Source organism: Dermacentor albipictus, unplaced genomic scaffold (assembly GCF_038994185.2).
Source record: "Dermacentor albipictus isolate Rhodes 1998 colony unplaced genomic scaffold, USDA_Dalb.pri_finalv2 scaffold_14, whole genome shotgun sequence".
Taxonomy (NCBI): domain Eukaryota; kingdom Metazoa; phylum Arthropoda; class Arachnida; order Ixodida; family Ixodidae; genus Dermacentor; species Dermacentor albipictus.
Window position 1 is genome coordinate 1 of NW_027225568.1, and position 22,513 is coordinate 22,513.

Here is a 22,513-nt window from a genome sequence, read left to right on the forward strand (position 1 = left end):
CTCTCGCCTGTATTTACATGGCCCTTACTTGGGACTTCGCCTGCCACCTGGGCTCTTCCGTCGCCAAACAATTTTATTGTGTTATTTACGAGATCTTATTCATTGCTTGTCGGAATCGCCAACAGTGCAGCAAGCAATTCTTGATGATGAAGTAATAGCACCTTTTGTGCCCCACAACCCATCTTTGAGCGCTCGAGCATGTGCTGTCCTAGCTATAGTTTCAGCCACATGACCAACCGAACTTGGAGCAGAAGTTTAAGGTACCGTGTTCTAAGCGCTCTTTCATACACGACGCTACAAAAGTGATTTCTGAAGGCGACTGATGAGTGTGACCACCTGTGTCTGTTAGTCAACAAGCCTCCTCTGAATACGTTCTTACTGATTGCCTCGTCCTTTAGAATCGCTTTTGCTACCCGTCATTCTCCTTTCTGAAGTGCATAGGGTAACCAGCCGAGCACGATTTTACTTCTCTGCGTTTAGCTATTGTGTGTTTCAACAATTGATTAAGTGGGTCACAACGCGCATGCTCACCGGTGTGCAGCCGCAGATGGTTCCTAAGCGTCGAGGACTGGCTGAACGAGCGGCCGCAGAACTTGCAGGCGAAGGGCTTCTCCAGCGTGTGTGTGCGCATGTGCGAACGCAGGTTGCTTCGCGAGTTGAAGCCCCGTCTGCACACCACACACTTCAGCCGGCCTGAGCCGCCACTGGGCGCGGTAGAGGAGCCGTAGATGCTGCTACCGCTTCCGTTGACACACGAGCGAGGGCCACTGCTGCCGTCTGTCAGAAATGAAAACATCACATGCTAAGCACATTTGGACAGGGACGTAGTGTCCTATTTTGTATGAGCTGCTTTGGTTCTATCATTTTCAGTTAGTCAGAGCCAATGTACAGACTGCGCGCATCCAGAATGAACCATGACACCGCACCACATCAAGGCGGAAATATCGCTTAAGACCATGCAGGTCAACAAGTGATACGAGTTTTCGAGGAAGGCACCTTTACTTTTTCTTTGTTATGTTGAAGAAGCCGTGTCTTACGGCATAGAAGACAACAATAAAACACACAGAAAGAAATGGCATAGAGCACACACACGCGGGCACATAAATTATACCGAGCATTTTTTAGCAGAGTTTCTTACTACTAGCGAATATAATGGACGCCTTGAACCCATCATGCATTCTGAGGCAGCATGCGCATACGTCTGTAGCGCAATTCGAATCCAATCTACCCTCAAGAATTTACTTGCTCATTACCGTGCAGCCACCGATGCGCAAAGGCTAGATTTCTGGTTCTTTTATTTTCTTTCACCTGCACCGCCAACACCACCTCTGCCGCAGATGCACAAGCCCCCTGAATAAAACTAACGGTAGCATCGTTCCTCCTTGCCCGGCCTCTAGTTCTCTTTGTTTCCTCGCCGCTCGCGCTTTGCCTCGTCGCTTGCCCTCGCAGATTGCTCGTTCGCTCCGAGGTGTGCGGTGTCGCCCATCGAATTATGCGAGGTGAGACATAAAAACTGTATCAGGCTTGTTTATTGTGTGCTGCGCTAGGAGCAATGACGAAATACTATGAAACTGGCAGAAGTGACTATTTTTGTGCTTTTTCTGCCCAGTAACCGCGCACGTGTTTCAACGCATCGGGTTGGCTACCTGCTTCCAGTTATAAGGCTTTTAAGGCTAGTTTCGCGGTCAAATTCCTTTTAGTGTTGAGTACAAGCACAAAAATCAGGGGCTTTTGTCTTACCAATAATGTATACGTAATGTACATGATGTTCTTATACCTACCACATCTTTATTTGAGTGTTATGTTGTCGGTCCACAACTAATGTACCTGCAGGCAAAAACAATGCTGCGGCTTGCACAGATCAAGCCACTTCGCACGTTATTTCTACTGTATTGGTCAAATTCTTGATTTAGTTATCTAAACACACTTGCCCGGTATGAAAGGGCTGCGATGAAGTAAGGTTTGACCGGTACACGTGAAAGGCGATGTGGTTGCATGTGTGCAGCACTGTGTAACGGCCGATTCAACAACTCGGATGTGTTTGCGCTGCTCGAAGAGCGTGCCTGTGTACTTACATGAACCCAATCGGCTGTCATGTGTTGAGCTTGCGCAGTTTCATAATTTATTCTCGTTAGCACCGCGATGACCTAACATAAAGTGCGCGATCAATGCGAGGCATCCCAACTATTCTCGTCGTTTCATTATGACGCTGTCATCTCTGCATGTACTGAAAGTTAAATTATGGAGTTTCACGTGCCAAAACCACTTTCTGGTTATGAGGCACGCCGTAGTGGGGGACTCCGGAAATTTAGACTACCTGGGGTTTTAAAACGTGCACCTCAATCTAAGTACACGGGTGTTTTCGCATTTCGCCCCCATCGAAATGCGGCCGCCGTGGCCGGGATTCGATCCCGCGACCTCGTGCTCAGCAGCCTAACACATGTACTGAAAGTTGTCCTATGCCTTAGTTACAAACTAGTTCCACTGGCTCTCAAACGCAAACATCATCATGGAACCTGCACTTCATTTATAAACAAAGCGTTTGCAAGGACGAAAGATACACGCAAAAATGACTTTCATCAATGAGCACCTTACATGTGCAGGTCTTTTGCGCTGTTATGCGAGTAAAACACGTTAATTGGTTCTCCCTATAGTGAAATATATTTGCAGCACCTAATGAAATCATGGATTAACAAAGCTATGCACTCTCATTTGTACAATAACAACATGTGTTACATATTTAGCACGATATATGACAGCGCACAGCCTCCGCACTCAGTTCAATCCGAAAAAAAAAACTGAACGAGAACCGAGAATACCCCTTAAAAATTGTTGAAAGGTCACTAGTCAACGTCAACAAATGGCATTGAAAGCACATTACACTATTGTTCAAACGTCATTCAGAAAGTTCACAAGTGCTGATAACTGGCCCTCGATATTTTGTCGAAACACCATTGAGACATCTCAATTTGAACGACCATTGCCGTATTGCTGAAACCATGTATTTAAATACTGAAAGCCCATTGGAGCGTTGCTTAAATGTGTTGTGTGTCGATACTGAAACCCATCGAAGCATTGTTGCAGATGTGTTGAGTTTGTGGGTTGATGCTGGCACGGCCGGGCTCACCACGTCCGGTGTCATCAATTTGTGTGAGGCAGCGCAAAGAGGTAGACGCCGTGGCCACGGTTTATTTAGGCCAGCCAGCCACGATGCAGCAGAATCTCGGGAGCGGCCAACGCCATGGCCGCTCGGGTCAAGCGTGCTGCCATCAAAGAAAAGATTACACCCTTTCAGTCGTACCTTGCCACACAGTCAACGTTGTCTAGTCCATATTTGCCTTCTTTAATGTCGCGAGCCCGGCATGCGCGTTATCAGCATGACATAGCATCGCCGACAGGAAAGTAACGAGCGCGGCGTTTTCAAGAAAGGAAACGCAAGCAAGGCAAATGACGATTATTGTTGTGTGGCAGATATACACCCAAAAGGGTGCAGACTTTTTTAGAGTGTAGCGTGTTCTCGCGCTACCTGCACACAAGCCCTCTTCTTCGCCTGTCTTGGAGGTGATAGTCGCGCCGCTACAAGTCTCAAAATTGAAAGTCATTGAAATATTGTTGCAGCTGTATGGAATGTAAACATTGAAAAGATTAAAATGATGGAGTTTTACGTGCCAAAGCCACAATCAGATTATGAGGCACGCTGTAGTGGTGGACTCTGGATAACAATACTGAAAGGATGTTGAAAGCCGATTATGCCCCCAATGTGCGTTTAGCCGTGTTGAAAACTGCACTTTTCTTAAAATACTTATGAGTTATGTTGTGTCACATAGCATTATCTGTGATGTCACGTTGATATAGTCTTGAGGACCGGAGCAAACTTAAATACATACGCTTCTGCATTGCAGGCCTGGGGTCAAAAGCATGCTCTTTGATAGCCTGCAGTAACCCATATTGTAAAGCTGCTAGCAGAAACGTTGTGCCAGTTTTTCAATTGGCTTAACACAGCAAAGTCAACGGTCTTCGACGAAATCAAGTGCAGAACTAACGCAGAGAAAAACAAGTTTTCTACGTGAACTCTATACTTGTGACCAAATATCTGTGTAAATGCACAACCATATGTAGCTTGAGAACATCAGAAACTTCTTAAAAATGTATTGGAAAATACAAATTGCCCGCAGCTTGACACCACAACAAAATTCAATATTGACAGATGTAGGCCTCTGTTGCCCTCAAGTAAAACACATTTCCCAAAAGAAATAAATATAAATAAATAAATGCACAAGCCTGACATGACAGTAAACACGAACACTCAAAAAAGGCACTTCCGTTCTTTATAAGGTAGCCAGTGGTACTATAACCATGGAACAGTTCCCATAAGCCCACGGCAGACACTGATATGTGGGGTAGTCACCTTTAAGTTTTATGGAATTTTTAAAGGCTGGCTGCTGCAGCTAACGTAATTCTAGATCGAACTGGATTATACAGAGTGCCAGACATTACTTGCATGAGAAATAAAAACACTTATTCAGTTAATCAACAGTTCAGTTAATTAAACCTCTAATTAAATACTTTGTGGCGCCTACTGCAATTTGAGAATTGTAGCCAGTGACTTTACAAGGTGCATGCACTTAGGACGAATTTCCAGAAGCTGGCTTCGTGAGCGACACAGATGACAGAAGCAGTGTTGTGGTCTGCGTTTTATTGCCAAGAGACGCGCGCTCTGATGCAACGCAACTCGTACTTGGTGTAGGCTGTATAAACCATGCAGTCATTGCACATAAAGTTCCAGAATGATACCAGCGACGATACACACCATCAAACTGCCAGTAAAAATGCACCGTTGTTCCACTTACTTTTTCAACAAAACGCCCTTTTATACATTGAAGCACAAAAGTGACTAGAAAATCCATGTATTTGTCCCATATTTCAGCAAAAATCTAAAAACTGGTGTCATCTTGCAAATTAAGTTCAAGTGGATACGTCTTGGAAACTCACCGGCTACAATTTGTAAATTGCAAGATGTGCCATATAGTAATGAAGTGAATTAGAAATTTTGTGACAATCAGTTGAATACGTGTTTCCATTTCTTGTGCTAGTAATGTCCACCTCTCGATAATCCAGCTCAAAAGAATTATGCTATCTGGCACAGGTAACTTGAAAAATTATGTAAAACTGAAAAAAATATCACTCTGTATAATCCTCATTTATTAGTTGTATGGTGCTTGCCAATTTCACTAAACGTGATCTACTTTTGAAACAAGGCACTTGCAATAAGTGATGCCATGGGAGCAGTTTATACTGCTTCATTACTTGTCGCATGACCCAGTTGTGTTTTCTGCCATCATAACTAGGTTCCTGAGCAAGTCATTCTATGTGAAGGGACTTATTCATTTTGACTACTACAAATTTTTGTATGAAAAACCATAGCTATTAATGACCTGCTGAAAGGCATCAAAAAATTATTCCTCAGGTAAGTTCGATTTCAATCTTTAGTGCCAAAAAAATTATTTTTTATTTATTTATTTACAAATGCTGCAATTCCGTTACGGGATTTTTGCAGGATGGGGATGCATCACTATGACATGATTAGCAGTGCAAACAAAAGAAAAATTACATGTACTAGTAAAAAGACAGTACAGACATCATGAAATAAAAGATGCGCTTCAAGTGCAACTGAATCAATGAATCTGCTACAAGTGCAAATGTAACAGAGGAAAAAATAAGGAACTTACACAGTATGGGACATAAACAAATTCCGGGCCAAGAATGAAAGAATTAACAAAATAGCTGGTTTTATGCATACATGAAAGGCATATCATTGCCATTACCAGAAAATTTTTGTTGCACTTTAAATTTAAGTCAACTTACATCTCTTAATCCCTACTCATGTATTTTTGATAGCAAAATGAACCACTTTTGTGAACTTATGTGAAATACAGTTGTTATTGAACAAAACCACTCTGTCAATGGGACAGATGCTCTTGCAGGTTGGTCATTTCATGCCAACTCTACCAGTGTTCCTTGAACACCACGCATATAGCTGAAAAAAATGCCGTGTTTATTGGAGTTCAGAACTCCTCCACTTTTATTTATTTTTGCCGAAAATTTCGTAGCGTTTTGGTCACAGTTTAGTTTTCCTTCCCAGCTGAGCTAGAAGACGTCAATCATTATTTTTTTTCAATTGCACATTGTACAGACTGAGACCTTCAAATTGTGTGCATGGAAGGACAGCGAAGTGATGTGACCGCCAAAATAGCCAATTTTTCAAATATGTGAATATTTCGAGTGCTTTTGGCACCATCAAAAAACGAGTAAAAGTTCAGTGTAATTTGTTCTCGTAACGCAGAAAAATTAACAAGACAGAAGTTAAACATAGAATGGTAGGCCAGTTGACGTAGTACAGCAGAAAAATATTTGAAGCTTTGAAAGTTCAGCTGATCGCCTGAAAAGAAATTGTAAAGAAACTGTAAAGTCATAGGCTTTTTCAAGAAGCTTCTTGTTCAACGTCAAAAAGGCAGCTTTGTTGGTTGGCGTAAAAAATATACGCGATACATGATTAGATAGCTCTACATGTCTGCTATGCATGGTGAAGTTAAAATAGGTATTACAGTTAAACGTCAATCTAATAAAACCCGATTTTACAAAGTTTCCTATCTAACGAAGAAATTTCCATTTCCCAGCAGGTACCTACAGGGTTAAATGTTGTCATGAACCAAATATAACAAAACTAACTTATCCAAACTCAATGTAACAAGGTTTTTCCTGAAATAAATGAGTAAAAAAAGCGGTCGCTTTTTTCTAATTCTGACACAAAAAGGTTTTTCTTCGAGCGTGCACTCTAAAGCTACCATGTTAAAATATGTAGGTGCCATGGTCACGGCCCTAGCTTTATTTTGATGATGATGCAAGGCGCACCTGTGTACAGAACAGCGGACTCAACACCGCCTCGCTAGGGGCGGCGTTGGTTGCTTTTGTTATTTTATGGTTTATGCGATAGATGGCTGGATTAGCGGTAAGTACAATGCCGCAGTAGGTCTCGCGCGTCACTATGTCACAATTTTAGATTTCGAAGGCTCGAAAAATTTTTCTCAATTTTACGAACTTCCCGATTTAACAAAATAATTCGAGTGTGGTCATCACTTCGATAAATCGAATTTCAACTGCATTTTTAAATTGAAAAGATTCTTTTTTGAATTTTTGTGTCAGAACCACCTTTTCTCAGACATGCGCACAAGCATGCCGGCCAGGAATTTAGACAACAAATCTGGCTTCGTCAGTGACACAGATGACAGAGAAACGGTTTTGTGGTCTGCGTTTTAATGCCAAGAGACGCATGCTCTGATGCAACGCGGGTTGTGTTTGGTTTAGGCCGGGTAAACTATACAGCCATTACACATAACATATCAATATGTGTTAAATTCGTGAATCCTGCAGTGTTAAAAGATACAGTTGATGCAATTTACAAAAATAATATTTGCTCTTACGTAGCCAGTAATTCCAAAAATAGTGTTGACATGAATCATGCAAAAGTATTTAAAAAAATATTTCGCACTGCAATTCAATGCTACACATCAACGTGCATTGCGGCATGCAATGCAGTGTGACATACAGGAAGCACGACACTCTGTGCCCTGCTCCCTGGAGGCGGAAGTTTGTCATATGACGATGCAAGTAAAAAGCACCTTCATAATTACAACTGAAAGCCTACACTAGCATCAAGAAATTCTTGTGGTGTTGCGTGTTACCGCTTTTGACTGCCTGAACATGTTCGGCTATAAAAGTCATATGCGTTGTGCTAAGCCTAATGAGGTTAGACGTTGTTGGCGTCCACTTTTCGTGTTCATGCTAAAAAAAATACGAGTCGAGGTTGCGTCACTTGACGTCGCTTGCCTTGGTATTGATAAAGAAAGGCAGTCACAGTTTGCTGGCTCGCTTTGCTGGCTAATTTGATTAACAATCTCTCCTTGCTAGACGACAAGGCTTCATATATTTATGCTGTAAAAACCTTATCAGTTCGACCCTCGCAGAAAATGGAATAATTTGCACTCGTCCTTTGGTCCTGGCAAGAGTATGCATTATCTAATGCAATGAAACTCGTTAATTCGGACTTATTTGGCTGCAGATCGGTTAGTTCGGACAACTCTGGGAGCTTGGCGAGTGCTGGAGCGCCACAATGTGCGAAGCACAAGAGCAGAGATGGCGTTAGCGCATCACTAGTCCGCACCGCCATAGTCAACAGAGGAAATCGCACATGAATGACAGCAACGCCAGAATGCTTCGTTCCTACAAAGCCTTTATTCTTGCGTTTATCCACGCACAGCACCGCATTGGCTGCTTGCCTTCATGACTGCGTAGTTGCCATACATGATCGCGTTGATAGCGACCGCGGGTTTGTCTGCAATTGAAGCAAACGGTAGTTTCGTTTTGACTCAGTGCGTGCGTCAGCCGCGTGCCTTCAGCACCGCAAGGTCGTGACAACAACGGCTATGGTTTCGTCTTCGACCGCAGCGGTTGTGGCAAGCAGTAGTTTAGTTTTAACAAACTTTCTAAGATGAAGACCACCGGCTACATCGTAATGGACAGCGACCAGCTCACTGGCGAAAAAAATAATTGGAATGTGCGCGCAATAGTAAAAAGCCTGTCTCAGATGAAGACGTGCGCCGTGGCCGTGCTATGAAGGCAGTCGCGAGGCCTTTGCCACTGCGAGCGCTAATCAGCGACGAGATGAAGAGAATTGCAGCTTCCGCACTGATTTTGCGCAAAATAGGAACATGATTGGCTCATTCATTCCTGTAACAAGCGTGTCGTATAAAGAGGCTGACATAGTAAGCATTTGTTTATTGTTTTCTTGATACCCTCGATAATATGACAATGGGTTAATTTGTAAATTTCTTTCGGTCCCGTGAAATCCGAATTAACCAAAATAGGTCGCAGTTTCCCCAGTTTCCCCGAAAGGTGAAGCATCGATTGCGATAACAAATTAAGGAAGATAGGCGTGGCAGCCGCAGCGAACGAATTGACCTTCCTGGTGTCTCTCGCTTCAACGCGAATGAAGCGGAAAGCACAGCGTGTACAAAGCTACTGGAAGAGGGTGCACTTTGTTCACATCGCAGAACACTATCAAGATTCGGCGGCGCGCCGTAAGCAGCAGCCACCGGAGTAGAACCCCCTCTCTTTCCCACTCCGCCCCCCGTGCCTCATCGTGTCTTCCTCCCTCACGCACGCGATATTTAGCCGGGATCGTCGGCTGACCCTCGCAAGTCAGTTGTCCGGCCGTGCCGACATGGCAAAAGTATGCGCCCGACTTTCAAAAAAAGATTGCCACTAATTTCGTCCGGATTAATTAAATAGGTAGAAAAAAGTAAGGTTGAAATATGGTCCGTTATATCCGAAAGTCTATTGTAACGAGCGTAGACTGTAGTTGAAGAATTGACTATTGTAGCAGTCACACCACTTCACTGTCTTGACATGAACACCATCAGAGCATCCGTATCATAGAGTTTCCCCTTGAAAAAAAAAACGTTGACAGTGCCTTCTAACTTAGCTGGGCAGGATCAATTTCTTTTTCCACAATAGTGGAACATTTTTGCCAAGTGAGTGAGTGAAACAACTTTACTTGGTCCACAATAGACGCAAGCAAACTCGACGTTACCTGGCTACACCCACACGGGGACCATCAGGTGAAACCTGATGACCCTTTCGCAAGCAAAGAAAAATAAATGGGGAGGAAGAGTTGGGACTCCAACAAACATATGGAAATATTTTCAACTATATCTGTGACGGTAAAAAAACGCTGTTTGTTGTGACAAGGAATGACCCAGATGTGTCTATGAAACCAAATTTTTCAAAAATTTTCTCATTGTACCTACTTTTGCATATCAAGCAAACTTGAAATGGTGTGCCATATTAGACGTTTTTGACAAAACTGGGTCGTTTGGCATGAAATGACCGACGATACTTAGAAAATTAAATAGTAAACAAACACTATCTTCGATGGAACTACATCAAAAATGATCATCAAGATGTAGTGAAAATTCGCAAAGCACAACACTTGTATGCTGGTTGGAGCCATCCAACGTGGGCTTTTGAGGAGACCACCATAATTAAAATAAATAAAATTAACATAATTATGTCAAGGCTTATAAAGGCACAACATTTGTATTCTTATTTGAGAAATTTGAATTGGGCTTTTCAGGAGACTAACATAGCATAAATGAACATAAATATGTCGAGAGTAACAAAAGCACAACACTTGTGTTTTGGTTTGAGCTGTCCAACTTGGGCTCTTCGGAGGCTTTACGTCCCATGCGAGAAGCGAGGCCAGGGTGTTCTTTACATAGGGAATGTTGGTACGAAAAACATTACGCCACATGAAGCCTGCAAAAACAACAAAACGCCAGAACGAGTTTTAAAAACCAAGCTCCGCATGCAAGTCTGTGGCATACAGTATGCTCTCGTTATAATGAAATTGACTGATGGATTTCTTATGCCTTATTCCAACTTTTCATGGCAACATCTTCAGGCCATGACCACATAATTTTGTCCAAAGGACTCCACTCAGTGTCAAATGCAGAAAAGGGCAAAGAGGAACAACACACTGTGGCAAAATAACTTTATGAATATCCTCGTTGTCAAGGATGTGAACTTTGCTTGTTTAGAAACAAAATGGTGAAAAACAGATTCAAGTTGCTCACAAAGAAACCTAAACGCGGAATGGGGATAACTTGCAAAATTATTTCTTGTAACTTTCATAATTAAAAACTGCAGCACTTCATTGCACTTTTCCATGTTCCAAATACAACACTGTCATGTCACTAGAATTGAGTGTCGCTTCATTCGAAGTTATGTTTTACAAGTTCACATGCAACAGAAGTGCACTTCTCGCCTTACAATGCCATTCTCAAGACTCTCTACTTTAAAGAAAATACTGCTTATAGCGAAGTGTGTTTTCTGCCTCAAGGACTGTTATAATGAGGATTCTCTGTAGTTGTGCACCAAACTGGTTACCGGTCACATGAAGAACGTGACAGATACGAAGAAATGCTCAATCTGCTAAGACCCGTACACCAGTGGACTGATTTCTTTAACCCTTTGAGGTTCCCTGCAGTACATCTGTGGCTGCGAGGAACATTTGAAAAATGCACCTTCTCAGAACAAAGCATTACCTAGGGTCACACTGGAGGTGCTGCAACCTTCTGGGATTTCTAGAAAAAATTCTTATAATATGCTATCGCCCCTTGGGTGTCTCCAAAACTAATCTTTCTCGTGGCTCGCTGGTGGCTGTCTTTGCAGTAGTTTGGGAGTATTACCACTTCACCTAGTTTATTACAAAACAAGTTTTTGTAAGTTTCAATACATTGAAAAAATTACGCTACTTTATCCTGCATAGAAGAATAAACCAGGTGTAAAACTGCAAACACCAAAAAGGCTTTCTCACTTTATTGTCATTTAAAAAATTAATTTACCCGTCTTTTTATCGAAAAGTAACTCCAAAGAATTTAAATCTGCAATAAAAATATTAGGGATGTGCGAATAGTGATTTTTGAGAATGAATTGAATAATGCCAGAAGCAACTTGAATATTGGATAGCTTCTGAATAACGAACAGCTGATATCACAATTAATATAAAATGATGTTCACGTCCTAGATTCATAGGTTAGCAAATTTGTGTCATTGCATACTACGTTATGAAGAGCTGTTTATTAAAAGCACAAATGGAGCAGCAAACAGGTAGTTTCTTTGCATGCACAAGACCTTTCAGTAAGCGTGAATGACTGCTGCACAGCCTCCAAAATATAGGTACTTAAGTGACATAGCCTGCTCTACTACACTAGGTCTCACGTTTTATGTCTGTACTATGCCCGTGCAGGTGCATATTTACCGTATATTTGCTCCAATTTTATGTTTCATTAGTGTTTTAGATTATTCGAAAAGAATTAGAAAAATATTTGCAGTTATGGATAGTGACCACTTAAGTCGAAGACCGAATACACTAGAATACTATTTAATTCGTTATTAGAAAGTTTCGAGTACACGGACAGCTCTAAAAAATATATAACCCCCAAATCGGGGAGGCATTGTTCCCCCCAAAATATGATGCTCAACGGTTAGAACAAGAGCAACTGGAAATGCAATTCATCTTTTTCACAAATTTAAGTCCATAGGCTACTTAGAAATGGTTTAAAATAAACCTGTAAACAGGCAGCTGCTCACTTTGAATAAGAAAGCAGGAAACGCTTCCAACAATTTCCGAGATGGAGTTGGGAGCATGCCCCATGGTCTGTAAAAAGCATTATACAGTAGTCGCCAAGGGCTTATTCGGTGCTCCTCAATTTATTTAACCAAGTGGGGGAAAAGCCATGTAAATGTTTTTCCCCATATCTTAGAATAGAAGGTGATAAAGTGCATGCTAATAAATAGGATAGGTGCTTAGAATGAATAAGCGCTCGCTAAACATAGTATTGACAGTGATGTTGGTTTGCTTGAAACAACCAAAGCAAAATGCCACACAACTAATGTTCCCTCTGCTGAAAGCCTCCTGCCTGGCATTACATGGACCTTTTTCAAGACAGGAGTAACTTTAATTCAACGTTGTCTGTTAATATTGGCAAAAACAGTTTGTTTTGCGTTACAGAACCTGGAGGGCCATTTTTATCGCTGAAATTTGGTATAAGTGCTGTTCCACGAGCTGAGCAGTAACTGCACTTGAGCATACCTTCTCCACAATTTCTGCATTATAATAACACTTTCCGGCTACTTAAACATGTCCTCCATGCCACTAGATTTGGAGTGTGCTTCACAGACAACTATTCATTGCAATGACAGCCAAGTAGCACAACTAACGCGCAAATGCACCTCAATTTGTCTGGCGGAGCTGCCAAAAACTTCTGGCAGTTAAGGCAGCTTTTACAGTTGAGAAGCTTAGAAGCATTTGAGCGTGGAGGCGTTAGGCACTTAAGATCATATGCACAGTCATTCCAAGTGGTAGGCTATTATAGCGCACAGTTGCAAGCACAGGCTACTTGAAACTAATTTGCTGTGCTGATGGCAAGTTGGTAATTTAGGATACAGTGAATTCAAAAATGCAACGGGAAAGGATCTATGGTACTTGTCTATAACAGCGTTGACCGTGGTTGGGTCAAGAGCCTCTTTTTGCCCTTCGGTGTTGTTATTCCCAAAAAGTAAATAGGCCATGAGCTCCTCCTCAGTGAATATACGGTGAAGCAAGGCCCCTCCAAATTTTCCTGGTCCACCATGGCAGGCAATGGTAAGCTCTACCAGGATAACCTTATTTTGTTGTAGCGCAAGCTGAACAAGGACCACAGAAAGGCGCATCTGACACACACAGCGCTATGCTGGTACTGTATATTTTATTTTGTTGTAGCGCAAGCTGAACAAAGACCACAGAAAGGCACATTTGGCACACACATCGCTATAACAACCAACAAGCCTCTATGGCAATCCTCACCAGGATTACCTCCTGAATGCGCACTCCTCTAACCTAAGTGAACCTGCACGTTTAGGTAAATGTTGGCAAGACAGTTTTAAGCTCTTTAAGCACATTTACACAATAGCCGTACTGCAAATAAATCGCAACAATAGTGCCTGTTGCAGATCTGGAATGCTAATCTTACTTGGCTGCATACTAGCTTATTATGCTGTTTGGATGCCACATTTCAGAAAAACAAGGATTTATCCAGTCCTAACAAGAAAAATAATAAGTAAACCAAAGAACCCAAAACATCTGGCATTATTTAATGCAATTAGCATTCTTAGCATACTTCATACTTTCGGGTGTCTGTCTCTAACCATTTTACCGGCATTTGCGTCAATGGGCAGAGTATCTGGCTGCTAGGTTGAGGGAAGTGGGTTCATAATCAACCGTTGGACCAGTTTGAGTCACTGTGTACATCACCCTGGGAATATGCGACTCTTCGATGAACCTCTTTAATGACATCTTGGGCAACTGCTGCTGCTTGTGTTGGCAAGCAGCAGTAGGAGCTCGAAGAGGATGATGAATGTCAATGGTAATAAGATTACCACTACAGATCAGATTCACCTGCTGTATTCCATAAGTAACATGTGAGGTTCTACTCTACGGTATGAAGTGTACATAAGCCACAAAGACAGCGTGTGCCAACCACAACCTCATGAATTATATTGACTCACAAAGCATAGGCAGCACAAGATCCCGAACTCAGAAGTTGGTGGACAAGCGCAACTTTAACAAGCACGTAACCCTTTCAGCCATGTCAATGTCTACGTCGATGTCTACGTCAGGGACCTCGAGGGAGACTCAGCCAGTTCACCGGGCATCATCATGCCCTCACACTATGTATCCCATTTCTGTCTGTCCCCTTAGTTCCACCATCATAAGAATGCTCATCACGTATCACCACTAATTACAATTGTAAATGGACACTTATATCTACTATGTTAACTAAATTTTTATGGAGAATAGCTTGAGCACCAGTTTTTACGAAGATAATGAATGGTACAGCTTAAAGGAGCACTAAGGAGAAATTATTTTAATTACATTCTGGGGCTTTATGTGCCAAAACCACAATGTGATACTGAGGCACGCCACAGTGGGGAACTCCGGACTAATTCTGATCACCTCGACTTGTACGCTACGCAGGTAGTTTTGCATTTCACCCCCATCAAAATACGGTGATTTGTTCCCACGACCTCCTGCTTAGCAGCGCGATGCCAAAGCCGCTTAGCAACCACGGCGGGTGAGCACTAAAGAGAAAAATAATTTGATGTATTTGTAAATTCCTACAATACAAAGGGATTCACTCGTACCGTGACAAGAGGCTGAGTAAACTGCAAAAAGAAAGATTGGTGGCACTGCTGCCTTGAAGTTACCGCACCAGCTTGCTGTGACATCGTGGATTCTTATGGTGTCTGCTCAGGTGTAGCTAATTCTTTTTACAAATAAAGGTGTTTTTTAGTGTACTCCAACAAAGCCGAAAACCAAAATTAAGAAGTGTCACGAACTTTTACTGAACCGAAACTACCCAAGTTTGTAAAAATACTTGAAATTCATGATGTCACAATGAGGCATAGCAGATCTTTGAGCTTAATTTTCTGTAATAATCAACCGACTACCTATATATCAACAGAAGTAGATGTTTAAACTGATGCTTTTTCAGTTTAAATTTAATTAGGATGTCATTAGTGTCGCCTTACTACAAAATAAGGAATGCACTTGGCTGAAGAATAGGATAACATGCACCACTTGTTCTCATTACGGTAGGATTGCCAATATAGCAGAGGGCATGCAGTGGCTGATCCAGAGGGGAGCCCTGCCACCTGCCTCCCCCCCCCCCCAATTTCCCAATTTCGAATTGTTTTATGAGCCGTGGTCCGCTTTCTACACCTTAAGAGACATATAGCCAAGGAGATTCATGCCGAGTTGACTACGTTATGCAGTGACCGGCATTACACAACGTCCAGCTCTGCATCAATCTTTTTCGAATTTGGCCCTTGAAATGCAGAAAGCCCGGATCACTGCGCATTCTTTGAGATTGCTTTATTTCACCATACTGGTACATCAGTACATAACAAAAATGTACCTAAATGATGAGAATAGCGAGAAAAAGCTGCATTTTAGCAGCTTGACTAGCCCTGCTACACCCTTATTTTTTCTCAATGGGTGCTGCTATTTTTGGTTTGACGCCCCTAGCGGTGCATTTCGGTACGGCATAGGACATAATATATTTATACTGCTAAAACTAGAAAGACGTGCACTCATGTTGACCCCTAATGTGTACGCCTATTCCGAATTTATGGTGCGTACCAATATTACTAAGTTTGTAAACGTCCATCATACATCAGGCATATACTCTGAAAAGGCACATCCTACGCTTAATTTCTTCGCAAGTGATACCAAAATTTACTCCCAGTACCGGTGCAGTAGCAAAGTCTTTCAGCTGAGTGATTAAAGTCATAACGTCTGCTACCGATGGAACTGTGCACCAATAGATCAAAGGAGGAAATGCTTGCCGTTGCATCAGCAATGTTTTTCTTCTGCTCCTCGCAATACATTCTCATGGCATAATTGCATTTGATGGTGATGCTATACAACGAATGGCCAAACGAATTCACCTTTTGCGTTCCGGTTGTGGTGTCTCCCGGCTCATCATGAATCTGAAATCAGATGTCAGTATTAAAGTGTGAAGCCACGATGCGCCAAAAGCAACAGCCAAAAGAGCTACAAAGGAGCTCCTAGTATAAAAATTATTTCTGCTCATCTACTTAACTGTTCTGGCCACACCCAAAAGGCAGCTCCTTCATATAAAAGCACAGTGTTGCATTTTCTTTTACTCCTCGTCTTGCTGCTGCTATTGAAGTTTTGCTTGCTCTTAAAGAAGTATTTTATAGAACTGCTCCACTAACAAAGCATTGTTCCAAGCTTGCGGCAAAAAGTCATTTAGTTCACAAGGATGCACTTCCCTTTCACTCTGTCCTCTTTATATTGTGCGAATTCAGAGCAAAAATAGCTTTTTAACATAACTAGCTACTTCTATGGTCACAAGAAACCTTGCAAACTTTTGACGTTTATTTTGCCGATGACGCATACATGGCGCCTGGAAGCACAACAGCACGCAACGGTAGATATGCCCAAGTATCTCAGTCCCTACTGGTTTTGGAACTTTGTTAAATCAATCAGTTACTCAAGTACAAAAATACTGAAGTTTCACGTGAGTACATCATTTTGAATGTTCTATCCCAGTTAAGCAGAACCTAGAATGCCATAGAATCTGCCTTTTCCGTGAATGCAATGAGCGCCTACGCAAAGCCGTTAGCGCGAAGTACTCGATGGTATCGAATGGAGAACATAAAAAAAAGAAAGTTGAACGCGCGCGAACTGGTGGAAAACAAACACACGTGGCTGGCAAGGCGCATAACCCGATGACTTCGCAGCATTCAGTGACACCACCCTTAATTTATCTCGCCTATCATGTAGAATCGCATGTTCACCAATGAAATTCTTGACTTATTATCACACTACAGCCTCCTATATGTTTCCCGGTCGCGCGACCGTCGACCGCACAGCGTGCCAGCGGCGTTGCAACAACGCGGGGGCACTCGATCCTGAGGCGAACAGCGCAGAAAGCATTTTCGCCGATCCCACCACCTCTAGCTGCTACAATCCCGCTGACGCGTCATGTACTGGACAACGTGGCACGAGCAAAATACATTTGATTACAGCACAGTTCGGATGATTTCACATCGCACTGTTTTCCACTTAAAGGGCAGAGCACGAGCGCTCATTCATAAGGCTAACTCAATCGGTGCTCGAACACCGCACCAGAAATCGTGACGTACAACATGCCCTGTTTTAGCTGGCGCTAGAAAGCTACCTTATGTTGCCACAAGCGCGCTGTCAAATTAAACCAGGACAAAACTCCATGTCCAATACCACAAATTTAGTGCTGTTGAACCGATTCTCGCAAGGAAGGACAGCACTAGGAACGAAAACGAACACGGAGGCATGTGGAAGACACGCACAGGAGCTCTACGCACTTTCACACTTTTGTTCCCCGTGTCGCAATAAACGAACAAGGGGAATTCCAGACACTCACTCACCTTTGATGTGGCTGAGTCGCAGGCAATCATGCTGATCTTCGAGGCAACAAGAGGGCCATAAAAAGCGAGTAACAAGCAGCAATATGCAAAAGAAGTCACACGAAGCATACAAAGTGCGCAGAAAATGCAGGACGCTCTCAAAATACAGCGCGCACGAACTCCAGGAATGCGCCAGTCAACAGTGCAAACACGCATTCATACAAATATATGCAGACAAATACACGCTTACATCGAAACGAATTGTAATAAATAACCCCTTTTGTAATATAATGTTATTGCTTAACAATTGCTGTGATTTTCAAGTGTATAAAGGTTTTCTGCTTGGATTCCTTGATGAACTTTAAAGTTTGTATTGTTTCTATAACTTCCACTAAGCCCCCCTTACTCAGTGCCCCGTCGGGCCCTGTCAGGCATACGTTCAAACAAATACAAAACTATTTTCTTTGTCGCAGTAATATGGTGTTCCGGTTAGAGCTAACGAACTGCACGGGGAATGATGCAACATTCTAACATCGCAAACGTCGCACCATGTGCGCACGCACCGTTTTCATCGTTTCAATTTAAAAAAAAATTATAATAACGAATACTTGCAGCAACCGAGGAGAACTGAACTACTGACCAGAAAAGTACAGGATTGTCTCTGCTTGTGCTTGTTAGCTTAACATCATGACAAACCACAGATAGTATGTCGTCCAAATGTTGAAACATTTGTGCATTTGCTTCAGTACTGGTACGATTTGGTACTGGAAAAGTATAGCGGCGCAGATTTTGGTGGCCAAGCGGATCATTCCCAGCACATTGGCCAGACTACGTCACAGAAAAGACCTTGGCCTCCATGTAAAATATGGGCACCATGGCGTACATATCGGCCAAACTGTTTGTTTCATTCTATTGTACGCTAAGCGGTAAGAACTAAGCGAAACGCACTCTTTAAAAACCACATGCTTCACTTTCTCCACCGCACGCACCATGATGGCGTAGTGGCTGAAGCTTTGTGCTATTAAGCCCGAGTGCGCGGGATCTAATCCCAGCTCGGTAGCTGCATTTCAATGGGAGCACGTGTACGGAGCACTGAGTACACGTTAAAGAAGCCCAGATGATCAAAATGAATACAGAGTCCCTTATACGGCGTGGCTCGTAATAAAATTGTGGTTTTGGCAAGTAAAACATCAGACTTTAATTTCAATTCAGTTCACTTCATTTCAACACCAAAATGATGAAGATGGCGAACAGAGAGCCTTTTTATGGCACGATGTAGTTCGCAGCCCTTTTCAACAGGCAGTGACAGAGCGTAAGGGGGAGTGTTACATATTCAATAAGGGTCAACCGAGTCTCTATAAGATGAGCGACAAACATAACGCACGTATATGGCATGAATACAAGTGAAACATAATGCATGTAGAGCACATATAAAATGAATCTACATAATGATACAATTCAAGAACGAAGAAAAAAGAAAACGCTACGCACGCACATTACACATTTATGAAATCCACAAATGTGTAACACCATAAGAAGCCAACAAACATTGACACCAAGGACAACATAGGGAAAATTACTTGTGGTTAATAAATGAAATAAACAATGAATTAATGGAAATGAAAGTGCATGAGAAAACAACTTGCCAAAGGTGGCGAACTATCCCACAACCTTCGCATTTCGCGTGCGATGCTCTACCAATTGAGCTACCGTGGCCCAGTTTCCCCTTCCACTTTCTTGGGTATTTATGTTTCCAAGTAGAACCCTGGGAGTGTTAGCCAGTGCCTCCACTTCAGGCACGTACCCAAGGGGGGGGGGGCCAGGGGGGCCCGGGGGGGCACGCCCCCCCCCTCAAAATTAAGACGCAGACCTCCCCCCTCTCCCGGCCCACGCCACCACTTCTCACACACATTCCTAAAGCGCCACCAAATAAATGTTGAGACTTGACAGCTATTCTGCGGTCAACATTTTGTTGCCTTTTTCACTCTTTTTGGATGGCGGTAGTTATCGGCGTCTCCTGAGATGTGAAGGCCAGTTTCCTCATCAATTCGGTGCCCGCGCGATTAACTCGAGATGCATTCAGTTGTCACCGTCTATTCAACGGTCACGCGCATCGTTGCTGCTTCGTTAGTTCAACCTTCTTCGTCTAGACTGATCCAGGGACGAGGAAAGGGATTCAGTTCGTGGTCAGCTGGTCTGTATGCACGTGGAACCAGTTGCGGCCAGAGAAAATGCCAATTGCGTTTAACTTTTCTTTTTTTTTCATTATTTCCTCGAGTGACGGCTTGCCGCGACGCTGACAGATCTTAGGAATCATATACCCGTGATATGGTTTAGATAAGGTGAAAAATATTATAATGTGAGACAGCGTCCATCATTAAACCCTGAAGTAACCCTTAAACTCATAGGCAATATGACTGTCACCCGCTGACTCGTCTGGTTTTTCCCTAATTGTACAGCACTTTTCGAGCGAAATTGGCAACTGAAAACAAGAGTCGCAAGGAGTTGAGAAATGAGGCGATCTACTAAGGGAGAGAACCAAGGCAACATCCAAACAGGAAGGAAAAGCGAAAATTAACAAATTTAACAATTGTTTATGAAAATATTTATGGATCAACATCTCTTTATTTAAAGAGGAAACAGAGAAAACGCCGCCGCAAGTGGAGGACGATTCCATGTGTTCTGAGTGACGCTTCTACAGTTATCATTAGAGCCGCCTATCGTAGCCACTTCTCTGCTGTGCTTGTGTAGGTGTTTTTCTAACCTTCCGGGATGCGCGCAGTGGCCACGCATCGTTACGTAACTCCCCCCAAAACAATACGAGTCGGTTGTGGCACTTGTTAGAGCAGTAAACAAGGGATCCAAAAGAGGTGTGATTGTTCCGCAGATATAAGTTTCTGTATAATTCTTCCAGAGCTAATTAAGAAAACGCTACTATAGTCACATACAACTTAAGTCTGCAACGAAGCTTCGCCCACGCCCTCATAACCGCCAGCCACTGTTCCTCCGCGAGGCTGCAACTAATTCATACTTCAAACTTTTTCTGTTACCCGAATAAGGCAGTAACTGCAAAAATAAAATTATTAGCGCGTAATTTTATACCTTTTCCCTCGCCTATTATAGTGGAATGGCGAATGCATAATCCTTTATTGAACTGAAATAACATGCTTGCTTCGTTGCAACTATTTGTTGTGTAGTTTCACTTCAGTTGGCAGTGAAGTTTCATGGGTAAAACGGGTGCAGCAGTGAAATGAACTGCACCGCAGACTTTTCAAGACTCCATACATTTCTTCCACGTCTATTGCACACCTCATTGCTTCTGCCGATGAAAAGACTCTTCAAGAACAGCAGACGCTCCGGAGATATGAAGTACGATGCCATTTTGAAAAGCACACATGACGACAATTTTGTTTGCTTATGTGATTGGCTGGCGGAGTAACCTAACTCCGCGTGGTCCGTATGCCTTTGTTACCAACTGCTGTTTTTTTTAAGTTCTATTCTACTATAAAATAATCTTTATTTTACACTTTTGCTTCTTTACTTGTTCTTGGCAGTGTTCCTGCGATTCTATTCTGCGCGAGTCAACTTGACGGGGTTCTTTGTTTGCCAAGCAAAGGAGAGGTGTTTCGCACAGGCCTACGTGTAAACTACACCTTATTTAATTTCTCTTTTGCGGGTTTACGCGTTTTTATGGCTCTTGGTGGGTGTTATTCACATTTTTACTAGCAAAGGTACCCCCCCTCATTTGTATAGAAAAGTTACCTTGGGTTGCCCCCCCCCCCCCCCCTCGAAATGAAGTCCTGGGTACGCGCCTGCTCCACTCACAGACTTTGGCGGCGGACGTGGAACATCCGTTCTGTCGCAGGCGTAACGAGAACGTGATCTTTTTGGGTGCAGGCAACCAGTCAATAAACCCACACGTTCAAAAGTTATTTCACAAAATTGTTAAATGATAATTGCCGAAACTTTTGGAAGAACATCAACCCTATTGAATCACACGGTATCACTCTAACTAACGAATTGGGAGAAATCATCGGGGACCTTGAATGTACTAACACCTTTAACATTGCGTTTAGCACAGCTTTCACCGAAGAACCCAGCACATCATTACTTACGACACCGGCTAGAGCTCTGTGTACTATGCCTGCTATCACAATATCTCATGATGGAATTTTGTCTTTGATAGATAACATTAAGCTTTTGTCATCGACAGGCTTCGATAAAATAAATTGCAAGCTTTTAAAGAACACCAGACATACCATTACTCCATATCTGTCTATTTTTTTCTGGTTCGCTCTCTGTAGGTGACATGCCAAATAATTGGAAAGTGGGGAGGGTCCTTTCTGTCTACAAATCTGGTAAAAAAGATTCCCCACTAAACTACCGCCCCATATCATTCACAAGTGTCCCGTACAAAATTATTGAGCATGTCATTTATTCTCATGGCATTTCTCGATAAAAATAGCTTTTTTCATCCGTCCCAGCATGGCTTTTGAAGGGGTTCCTCATGCGAGACACAACTGGCCATTATCATTCATGACTTACATATTAACCTCGGCTCCAACATACAAACTGATGCCATTTTCTTAGATTACGTGAAAGCCTTTGATAAAGCGCCCCATCAACAATTGCTATTACAACTGAACCAGTTAAACTTGTACCACAACATTCTGGTTTAGATCGAAGAATTCTCGTTTAACCAATATCAACACGTTCTTGTTAATAATCATACCTCTGACCCTGTTCCTGTAACATCTGGTTTACACCAAGGTTCTGTTCTCCGTCCTCTTCTACTTATAATATACATTAATGACTTTCCTCAACACTTATCTTTCCAAATCCGAATGTTCGCTAACAATTGTGTCATTTGCCGATCAGTTTCTAACCATTGCGACGCAGTAAAACTTCAGCATGATCCAGACAGTTTCCATGAATGTTGAGA

At 42.6% G+C, this 22,513-nt stretch overlaps 1 protein-coding gene across 1 annotated transcript in view; it reads right to left on the reverse strand.

Annotated features, from left to right (window-relative positions):
- Positions 1–523: 523 nt before the first annotated feature.
- LOC135914745 (PR domain zinc finger protein 12-like) overlaps positions 524–22,513 on the reverse strand; it is a gene marked incomplete at its 3' end in the record, with an annotated part of 198,328 nt that continues 176,338 nt past the window's right edge. Inside the window, exon 7 of the mRNA XM_070528771.1 lies at positions 524–777. Within this exon, the coding sequence (XP_070384872.1) occupies positions 524–777 (254 nt within the window). The remainder of the gene's footprint in view (positions 778–22,513) is intronic.